This window comes from Phoenix dactylifera, chromosome 15 (assembly GCF_009389715.1).
Source record: "Phoenix dactylifera cultivar Barhee BC4 chromosome 15, palm_55x_up_171113_PBpolish2nd_filt_p, whole genome shotgun sequence".
NCBI lineage: Eukaryota > Viridiplantae > Streptophyta > Magnoliopsida > Arecales > Arecaceae > Phoenix > Phoenix dactylifera.
The window spans coordinates 7,245,411-7,266,877 of record NC_052406.1 but is presented as its reverse complement, the minus strand read 5'-3'; the positions used below and the strand labels follow the sequence as shown (position 1 = coordinate 7,266,877).

Sequence of the window (21,467 nt, the reverse complement as noted above, 5' to 3'; positions counted from 1 at the left end):
GTTGATACTTGAAATAATCAATAGGAAAGGCTTTTCAAAGATTTAAACTGTTTAGTCTATAGCTCTCAATGCCATAAACAATATACTGAAATTTCAGCCAAATTAGATAAAATCAATCATCCGATCATCCAACAAAGTAGCACCTTTTCTTTTCCTTCTTCTTTTCTATTTTTTTCATCATTTTCCGTAGATTCTACGACTCTTGGTTTCTACAATTACCACACGTCCCACGCCAAGCGATTTTAAACTGCCATTTTATTTTATTTTTTTAAATTTTAAATGAGGTGGACCCTATATGAGGAGGGACTGCACCAACTATATGGTATAGAAGCATTTAAAAAGAGGGAAAATAGGAGCCACAATACTCTTTGCAGTCGTGACATCCAAGATCCAACATAAGAGTGTAATAGAATTTGATTCATATAGAGTGCAAACTAATTCCATTATTCCTGCGCAGTTTAGAAGTTGGTCACGTATTGTGGCCCATATAGGTCGTGGTGTATCTTTCGCATGAAAGAGGAGTTACCTTCTTTTGCATGAATCCGCCATTGGGTTATCCATATATTACTTTGAGATCTGTGTAAGTTGTTGAATAAGGGAGTTCGAAGCATTTTGAGATCTATGTGGGTGTGGCAGGAAGATGAAACACAACCCTGCGCCGACCCATGTATGCCCTGCGCCTTAGCCCATATTAGGCCCATTTCCCCAAAAACCGGACCGGTTCTGGCCGGTCCATTATATTCAACACGAGCCCGGTCCGCAGAATTTTCAAGATCTAGTAGAATCCGACTAATCGGCGTGCCAACCCACCGTTCAAATTTTCTAAAAGAGCCACGAGGCCGGAAGCACAGCCGATCCCTTCCCATCACCCCAATAGATCAGATGGCCAAGATAGCATCAAACGAAAGATCGGACGGATTCGCTTCCAGGCAAACCGCTCCCTGAACCCTCCCTCACGCTCCGTCTGTCCTGGGAATTGGACGCCATAAATAGCCTTATTCTCTTTTTCTCTCCTCTCTTCAAATTCGGATTGTGACCGCGTTTTCTCTACTCACAGATCTCCGTCATCCCATTTCTCTCGCACGCAATAGCTCTTATCTCTCTCCATCTCTCGCTTTCCTCTCTTCAAACCCTAACCCTAATCCGAGCCGTAATTCGTTTGATCGAAAATGAGAAGGCCGAGGGCGACGCCGAGGGGGAGGAAGAGGAAGGCTGCGGCGGAGGCGGCGAAGAGGGAGGAGGTGGGCGGCAGCAGCAGTGGCGGCAGCAAGTCGCCGGAAGAGCTCCCCAAGGAATCCAAGGCCTCAACCAGAGGGAAGCGGGTCAAGGCCCCCGCCGCCGTCAAGCTTAAGACGGAGCCCGAGTTCTTCCCCGACAAGAGGAATCTGGTTAAGTTCCCTCTTCCGACCGACTGATTTTTTTTTTTTTTTTTTTGTTTCTTGATTTTCTGAGAATTTGGGGCGGGGGGGGGGGGGGGGGAGGGGGTGTTAGAGGTTATTGCGGGGTGGTGGTTGGCAAGTTGTTGGATTTGATGTTGATTGGTTCTGTGGTTTGGACTTCCTGAAATTTGTTGTGTTGATGCGGCGCTGTTCTTTTGGATTGTATTCCAGTTGTATTTCTTATATGGGATGTATGTGTTAATAACTACTACATTGCTGAGATGACCTTTTTTTTTGGAACATTTAAGTCCACTCTAGCTGGCATGGATTTTTCTACTTTGATGTTAAATTTCTTATTGGTATCATGATCTAAATTTCTCTGTAGATGTTGCTATTTCATGTATTTTTTCCAATTATTTTACTATGTTATGCTTTCTTTTATTAGACTGTTGAGCTAAATAGTGGTTGTTGTTATGCAGGAGGATCTATGGCAAGCTGCCTTTCCTGTTGGAACTGAGGTCTATTTCCACATCAAACTTTTATTTTATATATCTTAAGATAACTTTCGGAAGCTGCTGTATCAAATAGGCATTAAGTAGCATGCTCGATAATCTTTGTTCTCTTTTGTTACCCTGAGTTGTTGTGAACCTTCGAACATTTGTTGATGACAGTGGGAAAACATGGATAAACTTCGTGAGATCAATTGGAATTTTTCAAATTTGGAGGTATGATTAAGGGATTTTTTTTAAGTATTAAGGGATTAAAGCTTAGTTGAGTTGATATTAAGGGATTTGCTTTTAGAAGCTTGAATTTTGAACAATCTGTTTAGAATGAACTGAATTCTGTTTTTCTATGAATAGAGAGCTTTTGAGGAAGGGGGACAGCTTCATGGAAAGAAGGTCTACCTCTTTGGATGCACCGAAGGTAAGTTGTTTATTTAGTGTTTGTTCACTTTATTCAACTTCATGCTTCTAAATTACTAGTGGTGGGACTCTACATTGTTAGCAGAATGAAGCCATAGACGTTGAATTTATATTTGTTGCTTGATGTGATCTTCTACCATGAGAGGATATCACTTAAATTTAATTTTCTGCATTTTTCATCTGATATTGGAACCTCTGCCATGAATTTTATTTGTGCTTATGCATACCTAGTTGCTATTAGATGGTCAAAAATGAATAGAGCATGATCATGAAGCCTTTGAGCTTGCATTTGCATGCAAAAACTCTTTTATGTTTCCTTCCTTTTTTTATTTTTATTTCTTTGAGTTTTGAGTATAGAGCATATGGTACTTGCATATGTTTGCTTAATTGCTTGTCAAGCTTGTAAAAGATCACCGTCTATACTAATAAATTTATTTGATCATTTTTCCCTCTTTCAGCTCAGCTGTTGGTTGTAAAGGGTGAACAGAAAGTCGTACTTATTCCCATTGTGGTAGCTGTAAGTAAATTCATACTGTCTTCCCACACTTGGAGTTAATTTTTCGAGCTTTTCTATTTGTTAGACTTTGGTGTATTTTGTTGCTGGTTAAGCACATGGCCAAATGTATGATCTGAATCACGATGATCCATCTAACTAATTTATAGGGAGGTGAGAGTGGTTACGTGTGAAACACATGCGTTCTTTGTAGGGCCTGCATATTGTCGGTCCATGGCAAACACTGCCGTGAACGATATCGGTAATGCATGCTGATCGTCAAGTACCTGATCTTCATGCAAGGCCTCACAAATGCAAGTCTAGAAAAAATTGGTTGGCCTGATATCAAATGTGCCAGTGTGCCACTCTCCCACTTTTATTCAACATAATACTTTCTCAGTCCAGTTTATTCCAGATCATGCCTATCTGAACATATTGTGTCTAATTCCAAAATAATGCAGTGACGGCCTTGGTCTGTAAGACAACTGCATGACACAGAGGGGCCTGGGAAGGATTTTGCTTGACGGTTATAATATCAAATAGAGACAAAGTAGCTTAGCTCACATCTGAGGTGATTTGCTTATGAGACTGTGATGGAGTAAGAGTCACAAGCAGCTGAAGATAACTGATGAGGATTTGTAAGGTGGTTTTGTCAAGGTGGCTAAGTGGAGACATCATGTGCAGATGAAGCCTCTAAATTACCATTATTTAAATAAGAACATCGATTTTAGGGACTAATATATTAGTCTGGATGCGCTTCCATTTGTTAACTTTTCTAATTTTTACGTTATACATAGAAAAGAGTATATGTGAGAATCATAGAACTTCAATGCTGCCTAATGTATCGTTTTTATTTCCTCTCTTTCCAAATTACTGTGTAGCATCATATGTGCTTCAAGGTTGATACTGTAGAACATGGTATATCTAGTTATTTGTCTCCTACAAAACGTTTTTGCTGCATTTGTGGTGTTTGTTGGCATTGAAAGCTTCTATTTTATGTTTTAAACAAATTTCAGTTTATCACACCAAAATATTTTAAGCATGGTTACAAAGCCACCAAAATGGGATTGTATGACTAGTATTATAGGTTTAGACATGAAACCTTCATCGGTGTGGGTGCAGGGATCCTGAAACAGCTGTATATTTACTACTGGCCATGTTGGTCTGTACCAGTCCGTCTGGTGCGTACCGGTGATACTATACCAATCGTATTGATTGGTATCATATTTTTTATTTTTTTGGAATGTGCCAATCATGGTACGCTATACTGATCCGAACTGGATGGTACGAGGCGTATCGTACCGGTTTGGTACCGGTATCCGGTATGGGTGATATATTGACATTCAGTATGTCAAAAAATTTTTGTACCGTATCGACACTGTGCTAGGGTGACACCGGTACGGATTTTGGTACCGAGACGGCGAACCTTGTTGTCAATTTTGGTATGTATTGTCGGTACCTGTACTATCCTCATACCATATTGCTTTGATGGAAAAATGGGACAGGTAGTACCAGTATTGAAAAGCTTGATTTAAGGTTTTATTGTTCATATGAATGGTGCTATCATAAATGTTGACTAATTTTTTACTCCTGTTCATTAAAATAATCCTAAGCAGGTGGTTTCTTCTATTCCACCATCAGATAAGATTGGTATAAAATCTGTTCAAAGGGAGACTGAAGATATAATACCGATGAAGGCAATGAAAATGGCATGGGTTCCATACATTCCGCTAGAAAACCGGTACCTTCAATTCATACTTCATATTTAAGATCTTGAAACTTCAAATATGATTATACAAAATTTTCCATGGAAGATCGTATTGTTTAGTTAGGTTTTCTCTCTTCTTCGACAGGCAGAGTCAGGTTGATAGATTGAATACTCAAATATTTACCTTGGCCTGCAGCCAACGAAGGTATATCCCTGTATTTTTTTACGCTTTTTCATTATTTTATATGGCTTTTGTTCTGGTCGACTGCTGAGATGGCACAGGATTTTTCTTACATGCTATAATCAAATGAATTCTATCTGATGTAAATTATGTTTCTGTTTACTACGATTATTTAATAATTATATTCTTTCAAGTGATGAATGCAAAACAGTAATATGGCAGGTCTATCAACTAAAAATAATAGTGTCGATACGATTGATTGTAGTTGTTGGTGTTTAAGCTGATTTCCTTGAATCTAAACACCTTCTAACGAGTTCATTTCAGGCAATTAATATCCAACACATCAATTGTTTGAAAAGTATAAAAAATAGCACTTAACATCAATATAGTTCTTGTTATCTTATTGATTGTATTTGATGGTCATGCTTTACATGTAATGGCCTATGGATAAATTTCAATAAATATACAAGCTTCATATATAGTGGCGTATGGATTTAGCGGCATACATAACCGTATTATGTACAAATGTTTGGCTATCACTTCCTATTCTATGTCAAACAATTGGATGCGTGCATTTATATGCACTCACACCCTTGGACTTGATTTAATACCTTGTTTGATAATACATTTACCATTGGTAATGGTTTTTTCAGACCTATATAAGGGAATATCACATTTGTATACCAGCTTCTATGATAAACTATATGAAGGTCGTTGCCTATCAATTTGATTCTCAATCTTTTACTTGAAAAATATTTTGATCCAATTCAAGTTCCAAGAAATTTGAAACATCTATTATGTTGCAGTGCTTAGAAGTACACTTAATCTACTTTTTGCTAGTGGTTTATTTCTTTTATGTCTATGTACCTGCCTTGCATTTTATTCAACATTTTTCTTTGAAGAACTTAATGGAGATGTGAACTATGAAACTATGGTATAAATTTTGCATGGAGAAGCAATACTGGTTTGCTTGGCATTAGGATAATTTAGTTCTTTGTGATTCTTGTCACGAGTCACTAACTGTCTCATGTATCTTTCTTTGATATTTTTGTCTTTTCTTTTTTGTTTTTCATGTTATCATTTTGTTGGATGAAACTAATTATTTTTCTTTGTCATTGACCTCTATTAGATGCTTTGATCTTATAAAACCATATCACATCTTAAATTATGATTACATAAACTGGATACTATCCTGCAGATCTGCTTTAAAACATCTGAAAATCGAGCGCATCAAACAATATGACTATTGCCTTCCTTGTGAGTTTTATTAACCTTTTATTTTTTCCTATTTTTTTGTGCAAAAGGTTGTTGCAATCCATTGGAAATTTATACATTGACTAATTTATTTTGCAATGATTTTCTATGCCCCAACATCTTTTTCTATTACTATGTATGTGGTCTGTGATTTGAGGTTTTGCTCCCTAATGTTGAATGTAAGATGGTTCCATTGAATATGAAAGCATCAATGTAGATTATTTTTTTATGGATCTTGTTTCATCATCCATCCTCATCAAGATCAATATGACACCATAAATGAGTTTTCTTAAAGCATTTCTCGTAGCTATATATCTCCCTGTCCAAAATACCTGATTGTCTTTGAGGCAGAAATGAGGTGGTTGCGTAAATGGTATGCAAGCCCAGTACATGTGATGGGGCTGAATGTTGAAACTGATCATGAATATATTATGTGTTTAAGCATGTGAGCTATGATTACTTGCTCAATTCTTTAATTTAAATTCTAGTAGATGGTAGGAAAATTAAATAAGCAATATATTTGAAAGAAGAATTTACTAAGTATTGCAATACTGTTTAAATATTTGAAGACAAAGACCGAAAACTAAGGACATCTTCAAGTAGCTGTGGCATGGTCGGCAGAACTATCCCGAACCGCTAGCTATACTGGCGGCAGACTGGGACAGTTCCAGCAACCAAAGTGAGAAACCGACGATGGAGAGAGAGAAGGGACAGAGAAAGAGAGGAAGAGAGAGAGAGAGAGAGAGAGAGAGAGAGCGAGGGAGAAAGGGAGAGGGAGAGGGAGAGGGAGAGGAAGAAAGAGAGATTGAGGATGGCAGTCGACCGACGGAGGGCCAGAACTATGTGGAGAGGCGGAATAGGGGCTCTGCCTTCAGTTCCTCTGTTTCGTTGGAAACAGGGGTCCTGGAGGAGGCCCCTTTTTATTTTCAAAGTTAAGTGCCACTTTTACTTAAAAAGTTTGAAAATAAAAAGGGGCCCCCTCCGGGACTCCTGTAACCGGAGGTGGAGCCTCTTCTCCGCCCCTCAGCACGGCTTTTTGGCCCTTCGCCAATCTCTGCCGGATGTCCGCCACCCTCCTCTCTCCCTGCCTTCCTCCCTCTCCCTCCCTTTCCCCTCTCTCTCTTGTTCTCTCTCCCATTCTCTCTCTCCTCTGCCCTCTCTGCTGTGTTGGGATGCGCTCCGCTGGCCTTTGGCAGTCTTCTCTTTCTCTTTCCCTCTTTTCCCCCCTTCTCTCTCTCTTTTTCTCTCTTCCGTTCTTCCTCTTCCCTGCCTCCTCTACTATGTCGGTATGGGCTCGACATGGATCAGCACGGGGGCGTACTAAACCGTGCCGCCGGGCAACCAGTCTAGGCTCCGGTTCCGGCACAATAATCCTTGAGCTGTAGTTTTGAAGTGCTTAAAATAGTTAAGTATGATGTTAGTTTTAAGTATAGATTGTTAAGGGTTTTTTTTTTCCAAAAAAAGGATTTCCCATATACAACTTCAAGTTCTTAATTTGGTTATGGCATGAGCCAATTGAAATTTATTTTAACATTTAGAGAATTTAATGGATATGGCCAGTGCTAAATTGATTAAGAAAACATATGGCTACATGGACACTAGAATCATCATAAGGGTTGGTGTTAAACATCTTAAGAGGATATATTGAACGTTCAACTTTATGCATGTTAAAAAGTTATATATGTATTTCTATTATGTTGTTGGCAATTGAGTCAAGTGACTGAGTTTTTCTTAGTACATTGGATAATGTTATAATTAAACCTGCATATACGATAATGTTATCAAAGGATGATGGTGAACAACATTTTGAAATCCGATCATATTCTTTGATTGGGTGTGATGGCACCAGTTAGAGCTTCAATCAAGGCTTCAAATTGACCTAGAGTTCTTTCAAAAACAAAATTCTGAACCGAGCATTTGGTTTAAGCAGATGCGGGAGTGAAGTGCTCGGTAGCTGTTATGATCACAACAGATGAACTGTAAGCCCGGTATTCTTGGTTGGTTTTGTTTAAGGAAACAAATGTGTACTAGGCAGCTTCCTTTAAAGAACTTCCAAGGCCATGCATGACTTCATTGGAACATGGACAGGCTGGGGATAGTGATAGGAGGGAGCGAAATGGGGTAGAGGTGGGCGTTGGGAGAGAGTGGGTTGAGTGAAACAGTATCAGCTAGGGGCTAGGGTGTTAGGAGAAGAAGGTGAGCTAGGTATGCTAGTTAGGCAAGGCTAGAAATGTGGTTAGTGAGATAGGGCAAGTGGGTAGGAAGGGTGGATCATGGTGAAGGAACTTGGATAGAGTGAGGTAGTGTTTGGGTTGGGGAGAGTCCACCTGCCCTATTGGGTTTTTACACTAAGACAGTTTGATGGTCAACACAGTTGAACCAGTTTTGAGTAGTCCAAACCCATAAACAGTTTGACATCTAGTTTAATTTTGATAAAATTTGTGGTTATGTATAATAGGAGTCTGAATAATTACATGATGACTTCAAATCTACTCTCCTTCAGTGTCCTATACTTCATAAGAATCTTTGTTAGATGAAAATCCAAAGTTTTCCTTTTCTGATCTATTGACTTTGTTATTGTAACTGATCTAGTGACTTTGTTATTGTAAGGTCTAATGGTTCTCATATATGTTTGTATGTATGGATGATGCGTGTGTGCTTGCATGCATGCATCATCAAATACTTCATAAGAATCTTTGTTTGATGAAAATCTAAAGTTTTCCTTTTCTGATCTATTGACTCTGTTATTGTAACTGATCTAGCGATTTTGTTATTGTAAGATCTAATGGTTCTCATATATGTATGTATGCATGTATATGCATATGTATGCATGCATTTATGTACGTATGTATGTATAACTTTCTTGTATATGATATATGTCTTCTAGATCCTGTGACCATAAAGTGAATATGAGCTTCATAGATGCTGTTATGCACTCTATCCAAACTCACAGATTACTATTTATATGTAGCTACAGTCCAGCTATCAGTACCTGTTTTTTGATCTTCAACCATTTCATATTACTGCTCCTATCTGATTATTTTGTGAAGTTATGACTTCTGTCAATGATCATGATATGAAATCTCGAACAAATGTTTGCTACAATTTAGCAAAAGTGATGCTCCAATCCTAAGTAAACTGTTGTGGAACATAATCATTGACCATTTTATCATAAACTTCATCAAAATGTCCTATCCCATATTCTGTTTATATGTAATGATACTTCATTCAACTAATACCTACGTAGATCAAGATATTGTCAAGAGTTTTTTTGGTTATAGTGAATTGACTATCACAGATCTCTTTGTATTTCTTGGTCTCTCTACACTCTTTATAGGTCCTTCAACTAGAGCTTGAATGCCCTCCATCATCTAGTGTTTGGCAGTGAAGTCTAGTATTTACTTTTTTTTTTCAATGTCCAAACCAGAATTCATCTCTATATCATTGACTTATGGTACTCCAAAACTCCAATTAGCTAGTTTTCTTCTTCCAACTATCTTGTCTTTGCCATACTTCTTCATCCACATGCTAATTTTTCCTATACATGTATGCATGCAATTTTTTTGTTAAAACCTTAACATCCAGCTATACAACTTATCATTGCATAATATATATCTCCATAACAAATTCATGTAACATTTCAGTAGTGCATTTTTGTTCCGTTCATCCTACTCCAATTGTACTAGTAAAAGCATCTTTTTAATATTTTTATCCTTTTCTTGTTAATTTAGCATTGTGATGAAACTAATTGTTGTTAGCTTTCTATAGTATCAGTTTGGACTGTAATGCTATCTCATTGTATCTTTACACCCAGGTTTTCATCTCAGTTAGATATTGGTTTGCATTAGATATCAGGCATCCATGGATATGGTTTATGTAAAATTCAGCTCTATATTGGCTGATATGAAATAATATATTCAAATATACCAGCTGATGCGATATCAACAGATTGTCTGAGATTTTCATGTCTTCCTTTTACTATCTCAACTAAATAAATATCAAAATCAAAAAACCTAAAAACAATTGTTAATCTCAATATTGTGATATTGTCTGAGATATTGATAACTCAGTTTTTATACATGGGTTGAGGTTTCCGATGTGCCAATTATTTTCCCTAATCTGCCCACCTTCCATCTTAGCCAAGATATTGATAACTCAGTTGTTATAAATTGGTTGAGATTTCGATATATCAAGATAAATCAAGATCTCAGTTCATACGATATCGATTTCTCACCATGATGGCCAATATCTCATGATTTGAAAAACCTTGCTTTCATCACCATGCGAAAAAAGGGAGTTGCTTTTCAGCAAATTTGTTCCGTATGGGAATTGACTTTTCCATATGCTTATCCAAAACTGTCATTTTCACTTCAGCACTCATCTTAGATTTTCTGCAATAGTAGGGAGACAAGTGAATCATATTGGCCCAATATGTCCCTGGTTCATCATTAACATTCGACTGGCTTGCCACAAATATTATTTCATGCCCTACCAGTCCAGGTTAGCGCAGTTGGTATATAGGTCTCAAACTTTTCATCTCGTTGGAGCAAGCAGCCATGGCCAATATAAAAGCTATTTGACCTATTTCTTTAGGCTAGATGAATTCAAACATTGAGAATAGGTAGATAATCATCATAGAAAGAGGCTCATATTCTGAAATTATTCCCAAGCCAATTCAAATAAAACATACTAATTGTTGTACGAAATTGTTAATGGGATTATTAGGTCCTTTTCTGTGATAAGTAGTAATTTGCTTTTGTTAAGCACACTTTTGATAGCTGATGTTGGTGTAGTGGAGATATGCATAACAACTGAATACGTGCACTCTCAGCTTCCATTTAATGTGCCTAAAGCGACGATGTTTATTGCACAATATATTTGTTAATCATTGAAGGGATTGATAAGATACCCATGGAATAGGGATATTTCACTGGATTAGCCATGTTTGTGCCCAATACATATCTGATTTACACCTGAAATGTCATGATCTGCAAAGCATGTACGTGGATACGGGAGATGGATATAACAGGTTATAGATACGCTGATGCATGAAACCTTAAAAAAGTAGGACACCATACGGCTAGGACATGTCAATATATATATATATATAATTGAATATATATGTACTTTATATACAGATACATGTATACATACACAAATAATATACACATGTATGTATATGCAAAACATCCATAGAGCATAGCAGGCTACTAAAATAACAATCAACTTTCACAAGCTCATTATTTAGTCATCAATCAAATCCATAGACTGCAGTACATACTTCATATTTTAATAATGGCATCGTAGACTATAAAATTAACCATTCATGATTTAAAGGTTATATTAAAAAGAGAGCAAACACCCTCTCTCACGTTTGAATGTATCAGGGAAGTATCTCGAGTGTATCAACTAGACTATTTTTTTTATTTTTGAGAATTAGGATACTTTAAATAAGTATTGAACATGTATCTAAGAAGTATTTAACACATATCAGTATCTGATATGTATTTGATACGGATATGGTATGCGATTTGAAGTATCCATGCTTCCTAGGGCATGATATATGCTAAGAACTTCTTTCAGGTATCCATTTATTTAATTTTAAAAATAGAGGTATTGGATATGGAGAGGACCCTTTTTGGATACATTTGAGATACACATCTTAGGTAAATGTTGTTGGCAAGCAACATCCGGTTCTACAGTATTTAAGTAGAAAGTCTTTTGGCCTTCATCATGTGTGCTCTAGTTGAAACAGAAAGAGAGCATGTAGGAAGAGTTTGGAGATGTAGAACTCGCAAGACTTTGATGAACTAAATAAAACGGGATATTTATCATATGAGAGATGTTGTACATGTAAAATTGTATTTCTATTTTTCATTGCATCCCTGCCATCACCAGTATCCTTCATTCCTACTATTTTAGAATTTGTTTAGGCACTTCCAGGTCTTTTTGTATCGTAAAATGTTTTAATATTTTTCTTGTGGAAGGATACGAATTATTCCTTTTGAAAATGCACTGTCTAGTTGTGCTGTAAGTGCACCTTATATATATGTAGAGAGAGAGAGAGAGACGGACTTGGATATACTTAAGTGGATCTCCACTTAGATCTGATCAGATCTACATTAAGTAAAAGAGGTCTTAGATCGATGATCTAAGATGTTGGATGTGATCTACTATCTCCAAATTGCTTCCACATCAAGAATTATATGATTGGGAGACCCCTAACTTATGTATCAAGTGATCAAGAAACATGCTTAATTTCATGTTATTTGGACTGTCCAATTTTTTGACACTTGATGCCTAGGCTAAGATCGCCAAATTACATAGCTTTTGTTGTGCAAGCAGTTTAGATGTAGTAGATCACATTTAACAACTCGGATTATTGATACGAGACCCCTATTATGTAATGTAAACCTGTCGGGATCTGAGGGTAGATCCCCTCGAATATAGCCAAGCCTCTCTTTCTCTCTCTCTCTACATATATATCTTTATATAGGTCTAAGAACCATAGTTTTGATGGGTAATCTCGGCAGAGATATATTACAAAAGAGATATACATACTTAGGCACTTTAATGCATCTTTTTCTCTATTTTTTGTTTTTCTTTTTATTTCCCCAAAATTTACTTCAGCACAAGGATCAAACTAACACATTGTAGTCATTACTTGGCTGTTCCCTATGTTGCCATCTTAAAATACAACCTTGAGTGTTTAGATATTCAATGCTAGCTCAGAGCTTGTAAAAATTGTTACCCTGGGTTATCATGTCGAAGTCACGGTCCTAGCCCTGTTTCTTGCACAACGTGATCAGGTTTCATTAATATTATTTGTTCTGCATCTTCATGTTACAATGAGGAAGTACTTGAGCTGTTCATTAGGGACAATCACATTTGAAGCCTTGATTTGCCATGTTTCTTTTTTGTGGTCTACGGTTTTGAATAGAATTTTTTTTTCAAATTTGTCTAGTGAATTACCACAAGTGGAGAGCCTGTTGATTACTGTTTGCTCATATTTAATCTACTGAAGAAGATTTTCTTTCTTAATTGTTGCTGTCATTCTTGTTTTTCGAATATTTGTTTTGAACGATATTTTAAGCATCACTAGATGATGAGCTTTATGATTTATAAGTTGTTTTTCATTTACATTGTTGCTACTGTGGTTCTCACTAACTCCTGCATGATTTTCTTACAGATTTTCAACCTTTGAAAGCTGATGAAGATGAAGATGATACAGTTGTTAATATCATGTTTCCGTTAGAACCACCGGTAAGCTAATTTTTAGCAGTAAGTATGGTTTTGATTGGCTAACTTGTTCTTCCTTAACTTTGCATGATTGTGAGCTTTTTTTTTCCCTTTGCTGTCATTTTTCATTCCAATATTTTTTCTCCATGTTAATAGCTCAAAAAGAACTTAAATAGATGCTTATGATATCTGAAATTCATTGCATTCTGTAAGAATTTTACATCCTCTAGGGATTGACCACCAGATTTGCAAACTCTAACACTATAGAATGGTGGAAATATTACACAGGTATGCAATTCCTGCAATATCCCTAATTAGATATCTTTATGCCGAACCTGAGCAGACCCTTCCAATCCTGAAAAGAAAACTCTTTTAACTTCGTTGTTCTGGTAACACAGCACTGACCATAACCATTTTTTCCAAAAATTAATAGCTAATTATTTGTGAATCTTTGTAAAATTTAGAATTTAGTTAAATTGCCTTGTATTTGGCAGCCCCATGTATTTGTACATGCACTGTAGCTAATAATCTTAACAATTTTTATATTGCACACACATGGTTATATGCAGGTTCTGGTACAGGAAACAGAAGTACTTCAGCAAAATTCTTTTTATGCTCAAGAATCAGTATTATGGTTTTGATTGTTTTGATGCTTGACTATTTACTTGTGTAGGTTGTCTCTGATTTTGACTGGGAATTGGATGATCTTGAGGTATTTGGATACCAGTTCTTGTCTTATATTTATTTATTTGCATTTTTTGGTCTTTATTACCATTGGGATTGACCCTTAGTAGGCTGGAATAATCCAGAAGAATAAAGGCCCTATTTTCCTCTTTATTGTTACTTGAGTTGTTGCTCCTGCTTTTAGCCTTTTCATCTGAATCAATGCTTTCATGATATCCAGGAATTCACTGACGAACTTATCAAGGAGGAGGCATTACCAAATGATCAGAAAGATGCGTTCAAGGTATGTGAACGAACATAAATACACACTCTCTCTCTCTCTCTCTGTGTGTGTGTGTGTGTGTGTGTCTGTCTGTCATACATATTCATGTCCACATGCTTGTATTCCATTTGCGCACCTAACAGACAAGGTATGTTGGATGTAACATATAATTCTTCATGCCACTTCCATAAGATAGTTACTCATGCTAATGGAGAGTCGAGGACTGCTTTCCATAATCATTAACTATAAAATGCGACATGCTTTGTCAGGAATATGTAAAGGAGCAGGTTAGAGAACAGAAGAGAGCACAACGACAGGTATACTGATCAAAAAAGAATTCCTATTTCTTTATCCGTGGGCTCTAGGCAGCCGGCATTTGGGAATAATGTTTTTGATGAGCGCATTAAAAGCTTAGTTCTTGTGCCTCTGCAGGCGAAGGAAGCGAGAAAAAAAGCCATTGAAGATATGGATCCTGAGATGAGAGCTGCATTTGAGAACATGCTGTTTTATAAGTTTTACCCTTTACAAACACCAGATACACCTGATATAAGCAATGTGAAGGTATTTGCTGATTGTATTTGTGCTTGCACAGGTGTCATACATATTTAGCGGGGCTGCAATAGTTCATGTTCCGTGCACTTGTATATAGGTTTTTACCCTGATAATTTTCATATATTGGCCTTCCTGATTTCACTACTGGAAAATGGTAGAATTTATAAGTTAAACTACTTCATGCATCAGTCTTCGCAATTCATTTTCTAATTGCCATAGAATTTCTGGCTCCCGCATTTATTTCATTGTTTTCTAGGCCAAAGTAGACCTTGACTAGTTGTGTCTTATGATTTTTTCCCAGTGTGCTTCATCTCTCATGACTTTGGGTTTTCCTCTGGTGGTGTTATGCAGGTACCGTACATAAATAGGTATTATGGTAAAGCTCATGTTGTAATGTAATGGAACTCTGTTGAGCTGCTTTTCTTAATATTTGGGAATCTCACTTTTGGCCGGACCTGCCTGTGGCTTCTGCCTTGAAGAGACCAGAAGCAATTTTGATTTCTGAGGTGGGGAGCGTATCCTTTTGACCTTTTACAATTGTATCAAGAATCTAACATCAGTAGCTTTGTCTTCTGATACTGCCAGTGGGCGAGATTAGTTCCTGATCACCCTCCTATCTTGATAGAGAGAATCATTTTTTTCTCTTTTATATCTAAGATGGCTCATGTAAGAAGTGGGAGGGCGGTGATGGTTTTTTTTTACATGCTGAGAAAGGGTCTGTAATTTCTACATAAATATTTTAAGATGTGTTGCAAGGCATTTCCAAAGATTTCCACAAATTGTGGAAGTCAATAAAATTAGCTGTGACCTTCAATCCTTTTATCTGCTGGCAGCCTTCTTAAAGTCTTCTTGCATTTAGCTGGTGATAGATGTCTCAACATGTCTGGGGATTTCAGTGTACCCAAATAAATCCTGATGTAATTTTACTATCATTTGAATTTGCAAGTGTCTTGCTACGAGAAGTGAACAAAGGTCCCTTTGAACTGATTTGTGAAAGGAAAGAACGGAGCATTGAGATCAGCCAGAGGTCTTGCAAGCTTCTAGCAGTTAAGACTATTTGCAATTTTCTTTCCTCTTTTTTTTTTTTTTTCTCTTCTTTTATATATAATAGAGAGGGAGAAAGAGAGAGAGAGAGTAGTAGAAAATCTAGTCGAAATTGAGGGCGGGACTTGAACCGACGTCAAACCAACTTCACCTCCTGTTCGGAATGTAAGTTTCTCCGACGGTGGCCAAAAAAAAAATGCTGGACCTGTATGACCCATGTCAGGTGCACTTACATGCAAGGAGATAGATGTCCGGACTGACTGGATATCCACGCCTCTCGTAGCTTGCTAACTTGTTTTTACTCATCATGGCTCGCGGAAAATCATCTCTCAAGTTCACCCTTATGCATAATTTTTTTAATGGAGCCTCGTATAATTTGGTTTCACATACTGTTGTTTACTTTAATGGCAGGTTCTCCTGGTCTTCAATGGGAATATGATGTCTCCATTTACTGTGAGGTTCCTCCGAGAATTGTCTGCATGGGCTCTGGCTGAGGTATCAGTTCTCATCGGTACTGGGGATTCATTGACATGATCATATTTAAATAAAATTTAAGCCCTTACTTTCTGATATCATTCCGATGCCATATGATATATCTTGAGATTTTAATTCCTCTTTGAACTATCTTTAATCTTTTTTAAAATGTTAAATATAAAAAATCAGGGCTTCACAAGTTTGTTACAGTGGCATTAGCATGATCCAGTAGTATTTTAATTCCTCCTCTTGTTTATCATGGATATGCAGATTTCTCTTCAATCAAAATTTGTTCTATTATCTCTTTTCTTTCTTTCTTAACAATATTTTTGGATGTAGGACAAATGTCTTTGACACCTTTGCGAAAACTAAAGGAAATTATTCTAAAGGTAATGAGTCTCGTGCACTCCCACTTTGATTTCTTTAGCCTATTAAAATCAACTAGTTTTTGAGAACTCCTTTAGCCTATCAAAATCTAACATGGCACTAGCTAAAGAGAATTCCTACAACTTTGGCTGTAGAAGATCCCTTCAGCAATATTATTCCATAAAAAGAAGAATAAGTCTATAGTAAAGGTAAACGATTCCTCCAGAGCCTAAATTATTACAACCCGAGTATGTGATAGATTTTTATATGCCACGAAAGACCTCAATTACTACAATAAGCCAAACAACTTTCAACAAAGTGGAAATATAACCTCTTTTAAAACTATAAAGTCGACACGTCCACTGGAACTATGAGCTTGAGGACGTTGACGTATGATTCCGGCCGGCATCTCTTAGTTAAGATACTTGTACTAACAACGAGTGGACTTCACGTGGTCCAGTGCTCTACCAGCCGACAGCCTTAGAAACCCAATATTTTGGTATCATCTTCCAGCGAGGGGAAAGAAGTGATATCTACAATCAAGTACAACATCAAAACTTAGGTCTAGACATGACGCCTTCATTAGAGATATATGCCACTGCCACCTGTAAAGGCAAGCTACAGAAAAAAAAAAAAAATTGATGCATTCGCTCTCCTTTATGACCAATAAATGCAAGTCCATGCATGGTAACTACAGATCTGGCTGGACGATGTTTTAGGCTCTTGCAGCCTTAAAATAGAGGACTCTGATTGGTGAGACATGAGTTTATCTCAAGCTGACATCCAAGCGAGAGAGAGAGAGAGAGACTGCGTTGTGATCATGGAGCAAGATGACTTAGAATTGGCTGAACAGCCTAGCTAACGATATATATTTGTTTTCCGTCAACCAACCAAAATTAAAAAAGAGAAGAATTTTTTAAACTTATATTGAATGTCATATATCCCAAACTGTAGAGAACTTCTATTGTCAACACTTTCATGTTGTTATGTCCTTCACTAAAACATTCTTCAGAAAGAAGGAAAGGGAGAAATGTCCTCTATGAAGAAAAGGGGATGTCTAATTGTATATCTCATGTCTTTCTCCAAAACCTTATTCAGGAAGTAGGAGAGGGATAAATGTTCTCAATGAAGGCAGGATGCCTAATTATACATGATTCGAAAAGCAAAAGCACATAAGAGATTTCAATCATGCAAAGAGCATTCTATTCATACAAGACTAAAGCACCCCTTGCTCTAGATTCTCCAAGTGCTTCACGCAAAGTGAGATATATATATATATTTATATATAAAAGATTCATAAATTAATACAGCTTCCTTCTCTAATAGAGATTAATGCGCCTTCCTTCGATCTCTTCAATTATAGGTCGTATTAGAGAAAGAAAGATACAGAAGAGTGCAACTACCCAAAGGGAGAGAAAATAGTATTATATACTATTTATCACCATTGAACTCCATGAAGCTGGCTAGGCAAAACTCTACCACCATTTCCATCCCCATCACCCTATTCCATATCAAAATCACTCACCTTGTAGTGCTCTCCAAACCCCATCATCCTTCCTCCTCCCCCTCCGAAGCCCTGTGGAGCCGCAGATGGCCCGGCAGAGTAAAACCCGCCAGGAAAGCCCATAAGGGTAGCGTTGGAAGTCACAGTATTACGATTAGCCATTGGACTAACACCACTTGCACCATGATAAGAACTTGGGTTGTGGCTCCCCTCCTCATTTGGGGACTGGTCACCCTGCCTCGCCATGGAATTCTTCTCACCCTCGGTCTCCCGGTACCTGTTGAGGTAGACCTTGAGGGGCTCTATGTAGTTCTCAAAGCCGAGGGTGGTCATGGCCCAGAGAAGGTCGTCCCCGTTGATGGTCTTCCTCTTCTCCTTCTGGCACTTGTCGGAGGCCTCGCCTGTGATGAAGCTGATGAACTCCGATACGCACTCCTGCACCGTCTCCTTAGCTTCCTTCGATATCTTGGCGTTGGCGGGGAGAGACCGTTTCATGATGCGACTCACGTTGGCGATGGGGAGGAAGCGGTCTTGCTCCTTCAGGGAGGAGTCGAGGCCATGACCGGCGGCGACTGCACCACCAGACTCGGTGTCGGAAGGTGGGCTTCCGACAGGGCTAAGGCGGTGGTTCCTTCTTCCTTTCATGGAGATAGGAGAAGACAAGAGGGAAGACGGTGATTGGAGAAGGCTTAATTAGAGAGCGGTGAGGGAATAGCAGCTTGTGGGTTTAGCTTTAAAAGTGGAAAGGAGGGGGTGGATGGGGGTGGTGATGTGGGAAGGCGGCTTTGATGTAGACACAAAGCATACAAAATTCTCCTAGAAACAGAGAAAACCAAGTCAAGAAGGGACAAACCATGAAGAGGGAAGACGGTGATTGGAGAAGGCTTAGAGAGTGGTGAGGGAATAGGAGCTTGTGGGTTTTAGCAAGGCTTAAGAGGGTGGTGATGAGGGGATAGGAGCTTGTGGGTTTAGTTTTAAAAGTGGAAAAGGAGGCGGTGGAGGGGAGTGGTGATGTGGGAAGGCGGTTTTTGATGTAGACACAAAGTAAACAAAATTCTCCTAGTGTCAAGAAACATAAAAAATCAAGTTAAGAAGGGACAAACTATGGTTAGCCAAAGCTAGAGATTGGACCTAACTATTTCATCAACTGCATGTATTAGTACAGGTGTTAGTGAGTCAACCCAAAGCAAATCCAGTCGGGCTTAGATCTCGAACTCTTGGAGTAGGTTGAGCTACAAATCTAGGTCTAGATTTCTTGTTAGATCGCAAGTGTTACATAAATAGAGCAAACCTGTTTTAGTCATCACTTGGCACAACAAGACTGGCTAACTCCATCAAGGAATTGTTCAATCAGATTGTATCTATGAAATTGACACCCGCATCGAACTTGACTTTAAATTAGACCAATCTAATTCCAACCCTTAATGTTAGGAAAATTAGTTAAACTATGACACTAGATAAAAGTTGAGCGAACATATGCAAGATTCTCATCTGGTCAATGAGGAGCCTTGGTAGGGACAACATGTTGAGTCACTTTAAAAGCATCCCACACTAGTTTTGGATTTAATTTCTTGAACTTGATCGAGAATGCCCTAAAACAAATTGCTGGTTTTGATATTAAGATATATGCGCTGGCCAACACACTAAAGCTATCTTTATTGTTTACAACAGAATGGAAAAGGGGTCTTAGACACTAAGGTTAGGGTTTTTTGCCCCCTCACCTCCTTTGTAACATTAACTTGTGATCAACTATAGAAATCGTACTACCCAACAAGGTATCTTGGACATTTAGAAAAGGCTAGGAAATGGGGTCGTGAGATGCTTATCATCCTCTCCTTTTGCTTCAAGCGCCTCACAAAGATTCTCCCCATCACATCCTACAAAATAAAGGATATCACGACAATAGATTCAGTTGTAGAAGTTTATTAGGAGAGCTAGAGTCTGAAATTCATGGAAGCTTCTTGGTCATATTAAGGTTAAACTATTTCTTTTTGTATGGTTTTCGCTCAAGAGGCATGCTTCTAAATGTCGAATAAAGACAATGACATGGAACCGAATGGAAGGCGTCAATCGCTTAGGACACAGCTAGATTCGGTGCGAGGACCATAGTAATGTGATGCTTGATACCCTTTTTTCTTTTCCAGAAAACATCAGATATATATAAGAAAAGATGACTCCCATGCAAAGTTCAGAAAGCTGATGAGGATCGTAGGCGTTAAACTAAAGATCAAACCACCTGAAGGGAACCATTGGGTATGCATGGGTACGTCTCAAATACCTTCGATATAGCCTTCTGGCCTCCAATTCTGATTTTGGATTTCTTATGATGTTTTATTATCTTAATGCTATATTTTCCATGGGAGAAGATATGCGTGCCGCTGCATTTGTTATCTCGTGTGCATGTTGAAGATAGAAATATACATATTTATCATATAAATAATATCATAAACACTCCAAATTACATGTATAATATATAGGCATTCATAGTATTTGAAAAGCAATTAGATTACTAGAAATCATGAATCTATATTTAAGGGGAATATAGACCGTTACAACTAATAGATTTATCGACTACCAAAAAAGATTAGAAGTAAAGCTATTTTATTGAAAAAAATTATAAATAAAGATTTATCTATAATGGGATTCAAATAATGAAATCATATTCTTCAAATCTTCGATCGTGCAGACCCTTGCCTTGGTGCTCCAGTGTCATATAAGAAGGAAGATGATCATAATTAGTCCCTTATGTAATTAAAGATTGTATCAGACTGCCCAATCAACCTAAGTGATCTTCATGAGTAGTACTTTAGCTCTCAACAAAGTATGCCGAAAATATATGTGAAGCTGTGCCACCAAGAATCTTGCTATACCCTCCATATCTCCTAGACCTTGATATCAGATACATGCCCTGAGTGTACGCACTGCCATATTAAACAATCTGAGCACCAACATGAACCAAAAGTAGGAGGTGACCCCTCTGTGATCAGTTACTTAAAAGAAACACCCCATTTAATCCTACTTTAGTTTCTTTAATCCTTCTTTAATTGAATAGTTTTGGCACGGGTCCTTGTCATGGGATAATTATGTCACTGAAGTGCACACTCTTCAATATTATAATCTGTATAGCTACTTTGATTTTTAATTGATGCACTTTTAAAATTCAATTTTATTCTTAGTAGATAAAACAAGAGAGATACAAATGCTGAATTAGAATAGGTTTAGCAAATTGTATAAACAATTAAAAATATTTAATATAATTTTACAAACTCAATCATCCTTATTTAATTTTATATGCAGTGTACATCTGTGACACTGAGCTATTAATAATGCCATAGTTTTGTAGTGATCCTTTGTCATGAGATGGTGATGTTGTTAAACCTAATCTATCCATCTCTCTTCCTGCC

General features: G+C 37.6%; 2 protein-coding genes across 3 annotated transcripts; one reads left to right on the top strand and one right to left on the bottom strand.

The window, feature by feature from the left end:
- Positions 1-929: 929 nt before the first annotated feature.
- LOC103717763 (protein HEAT INTOLERANT 4-like) lies at positions 930-16,261 on the top strand. Of its 2 annotated transcripts, XR_003387632.2 has the most exons (15): positions 930-1,388; positions 1,859-1,897; positions 2,051-2,104; positions 2,240-2,303; positions 2,761-2,819; positions 4,412-4,536; positions 4,649-4,708; positions 5,883-5,941; positions 13,128-13,201; positions 13,851-13,889; positions 14,082-14,144; positions 14,393-14,440; positions 14,556-14,684; positions 15,027-15,181; positions 16,131-16,261. XR_003387632.2 is itself a non-coding variant. In XM_008806265.4 (14 exons), the coding sequence occupies exons 1-14, from the start codon at positions 1,170-1,172 to the stop codon at positions 15,072-15,074; spliced, it is 1,080 nt and encodes a 359-aa protein (XP_008804487.2). In that variant the 5' UTR covers positions 931-1,169; the 3' UTR covers positions 15,075-15,497. The 2 variants fall into 2 exon arrangements, 1 of the variants encoding a protein (XP_008804487.2); XM_008806265.4 differs by lacking the exon at positions 16,131-16,261 and having other exon boundaries at positions 931-1,388; positions 15,027-15,497.
- Positions 16,262-16,787: 526 nt separating this feature from the next.
- LOC103717764 (nuclear transcription factor Y subunit B-1-like) lies at positions 16,788-19,776 on the bottom strand. Its single transcript, XM_008806266.4, has 2 exons — positions 18,085-19,776; positions 16,788-17,092 (listed from the first exon to the last, which is right to left on the bottom strand). The coding sequence occupies exons 1-2, from the start codon at positions 18,706-18,708 to the stop codon at positions 17,024-17,026; spliced, it is 693 nt and encodes a 230-aa protein (XP_008804488.2). The 5' UTR covers positions 18,709-19,776; the 3' UTR covers positions 16,788-17,023.
- Between the last annotated feature and the right edge of the window lie 1,691 nt (positions 19,777-21,467).

Coding starts and splice junctions, on each gene's coding strand:
- LOC103717764 (XM_008806266.4), bottom strand. CDS start 18,708: ATGAAAGGAAGAAGGAACCACCGCCTTAGCCCTGTCGGAAGCCCACCT. Junction 17,093..18,084: donor GGTTTGGAGAGCACTACAAG/GTGAGTGATTTT, acceptor ACTTGATTGTAG/ATATCACTTCTTTCCCCTCG.
- LOC103717763 (XM_008806265.4), top strand. CDS start 1,170: ATGAGAAGGCCGAGGGCGACGCCGAGGGGGAGGAAGAGGAAGGCTGCG. Junction 2,304..2,760: donor CCTCTTTGGATGCACCGAAG/GTAAGTTGTTTA, acceptor TCCCTCTTTCAG/CTCAGCTGTTGGTTGTAAAG. Junction 14,441..14,555: donor AGAAGAGAGCACAACGACAG/GTATACTGATCA, acceptor GTGCCTCTGCAG/GCGAAGGAAGCGAGAAAAAA.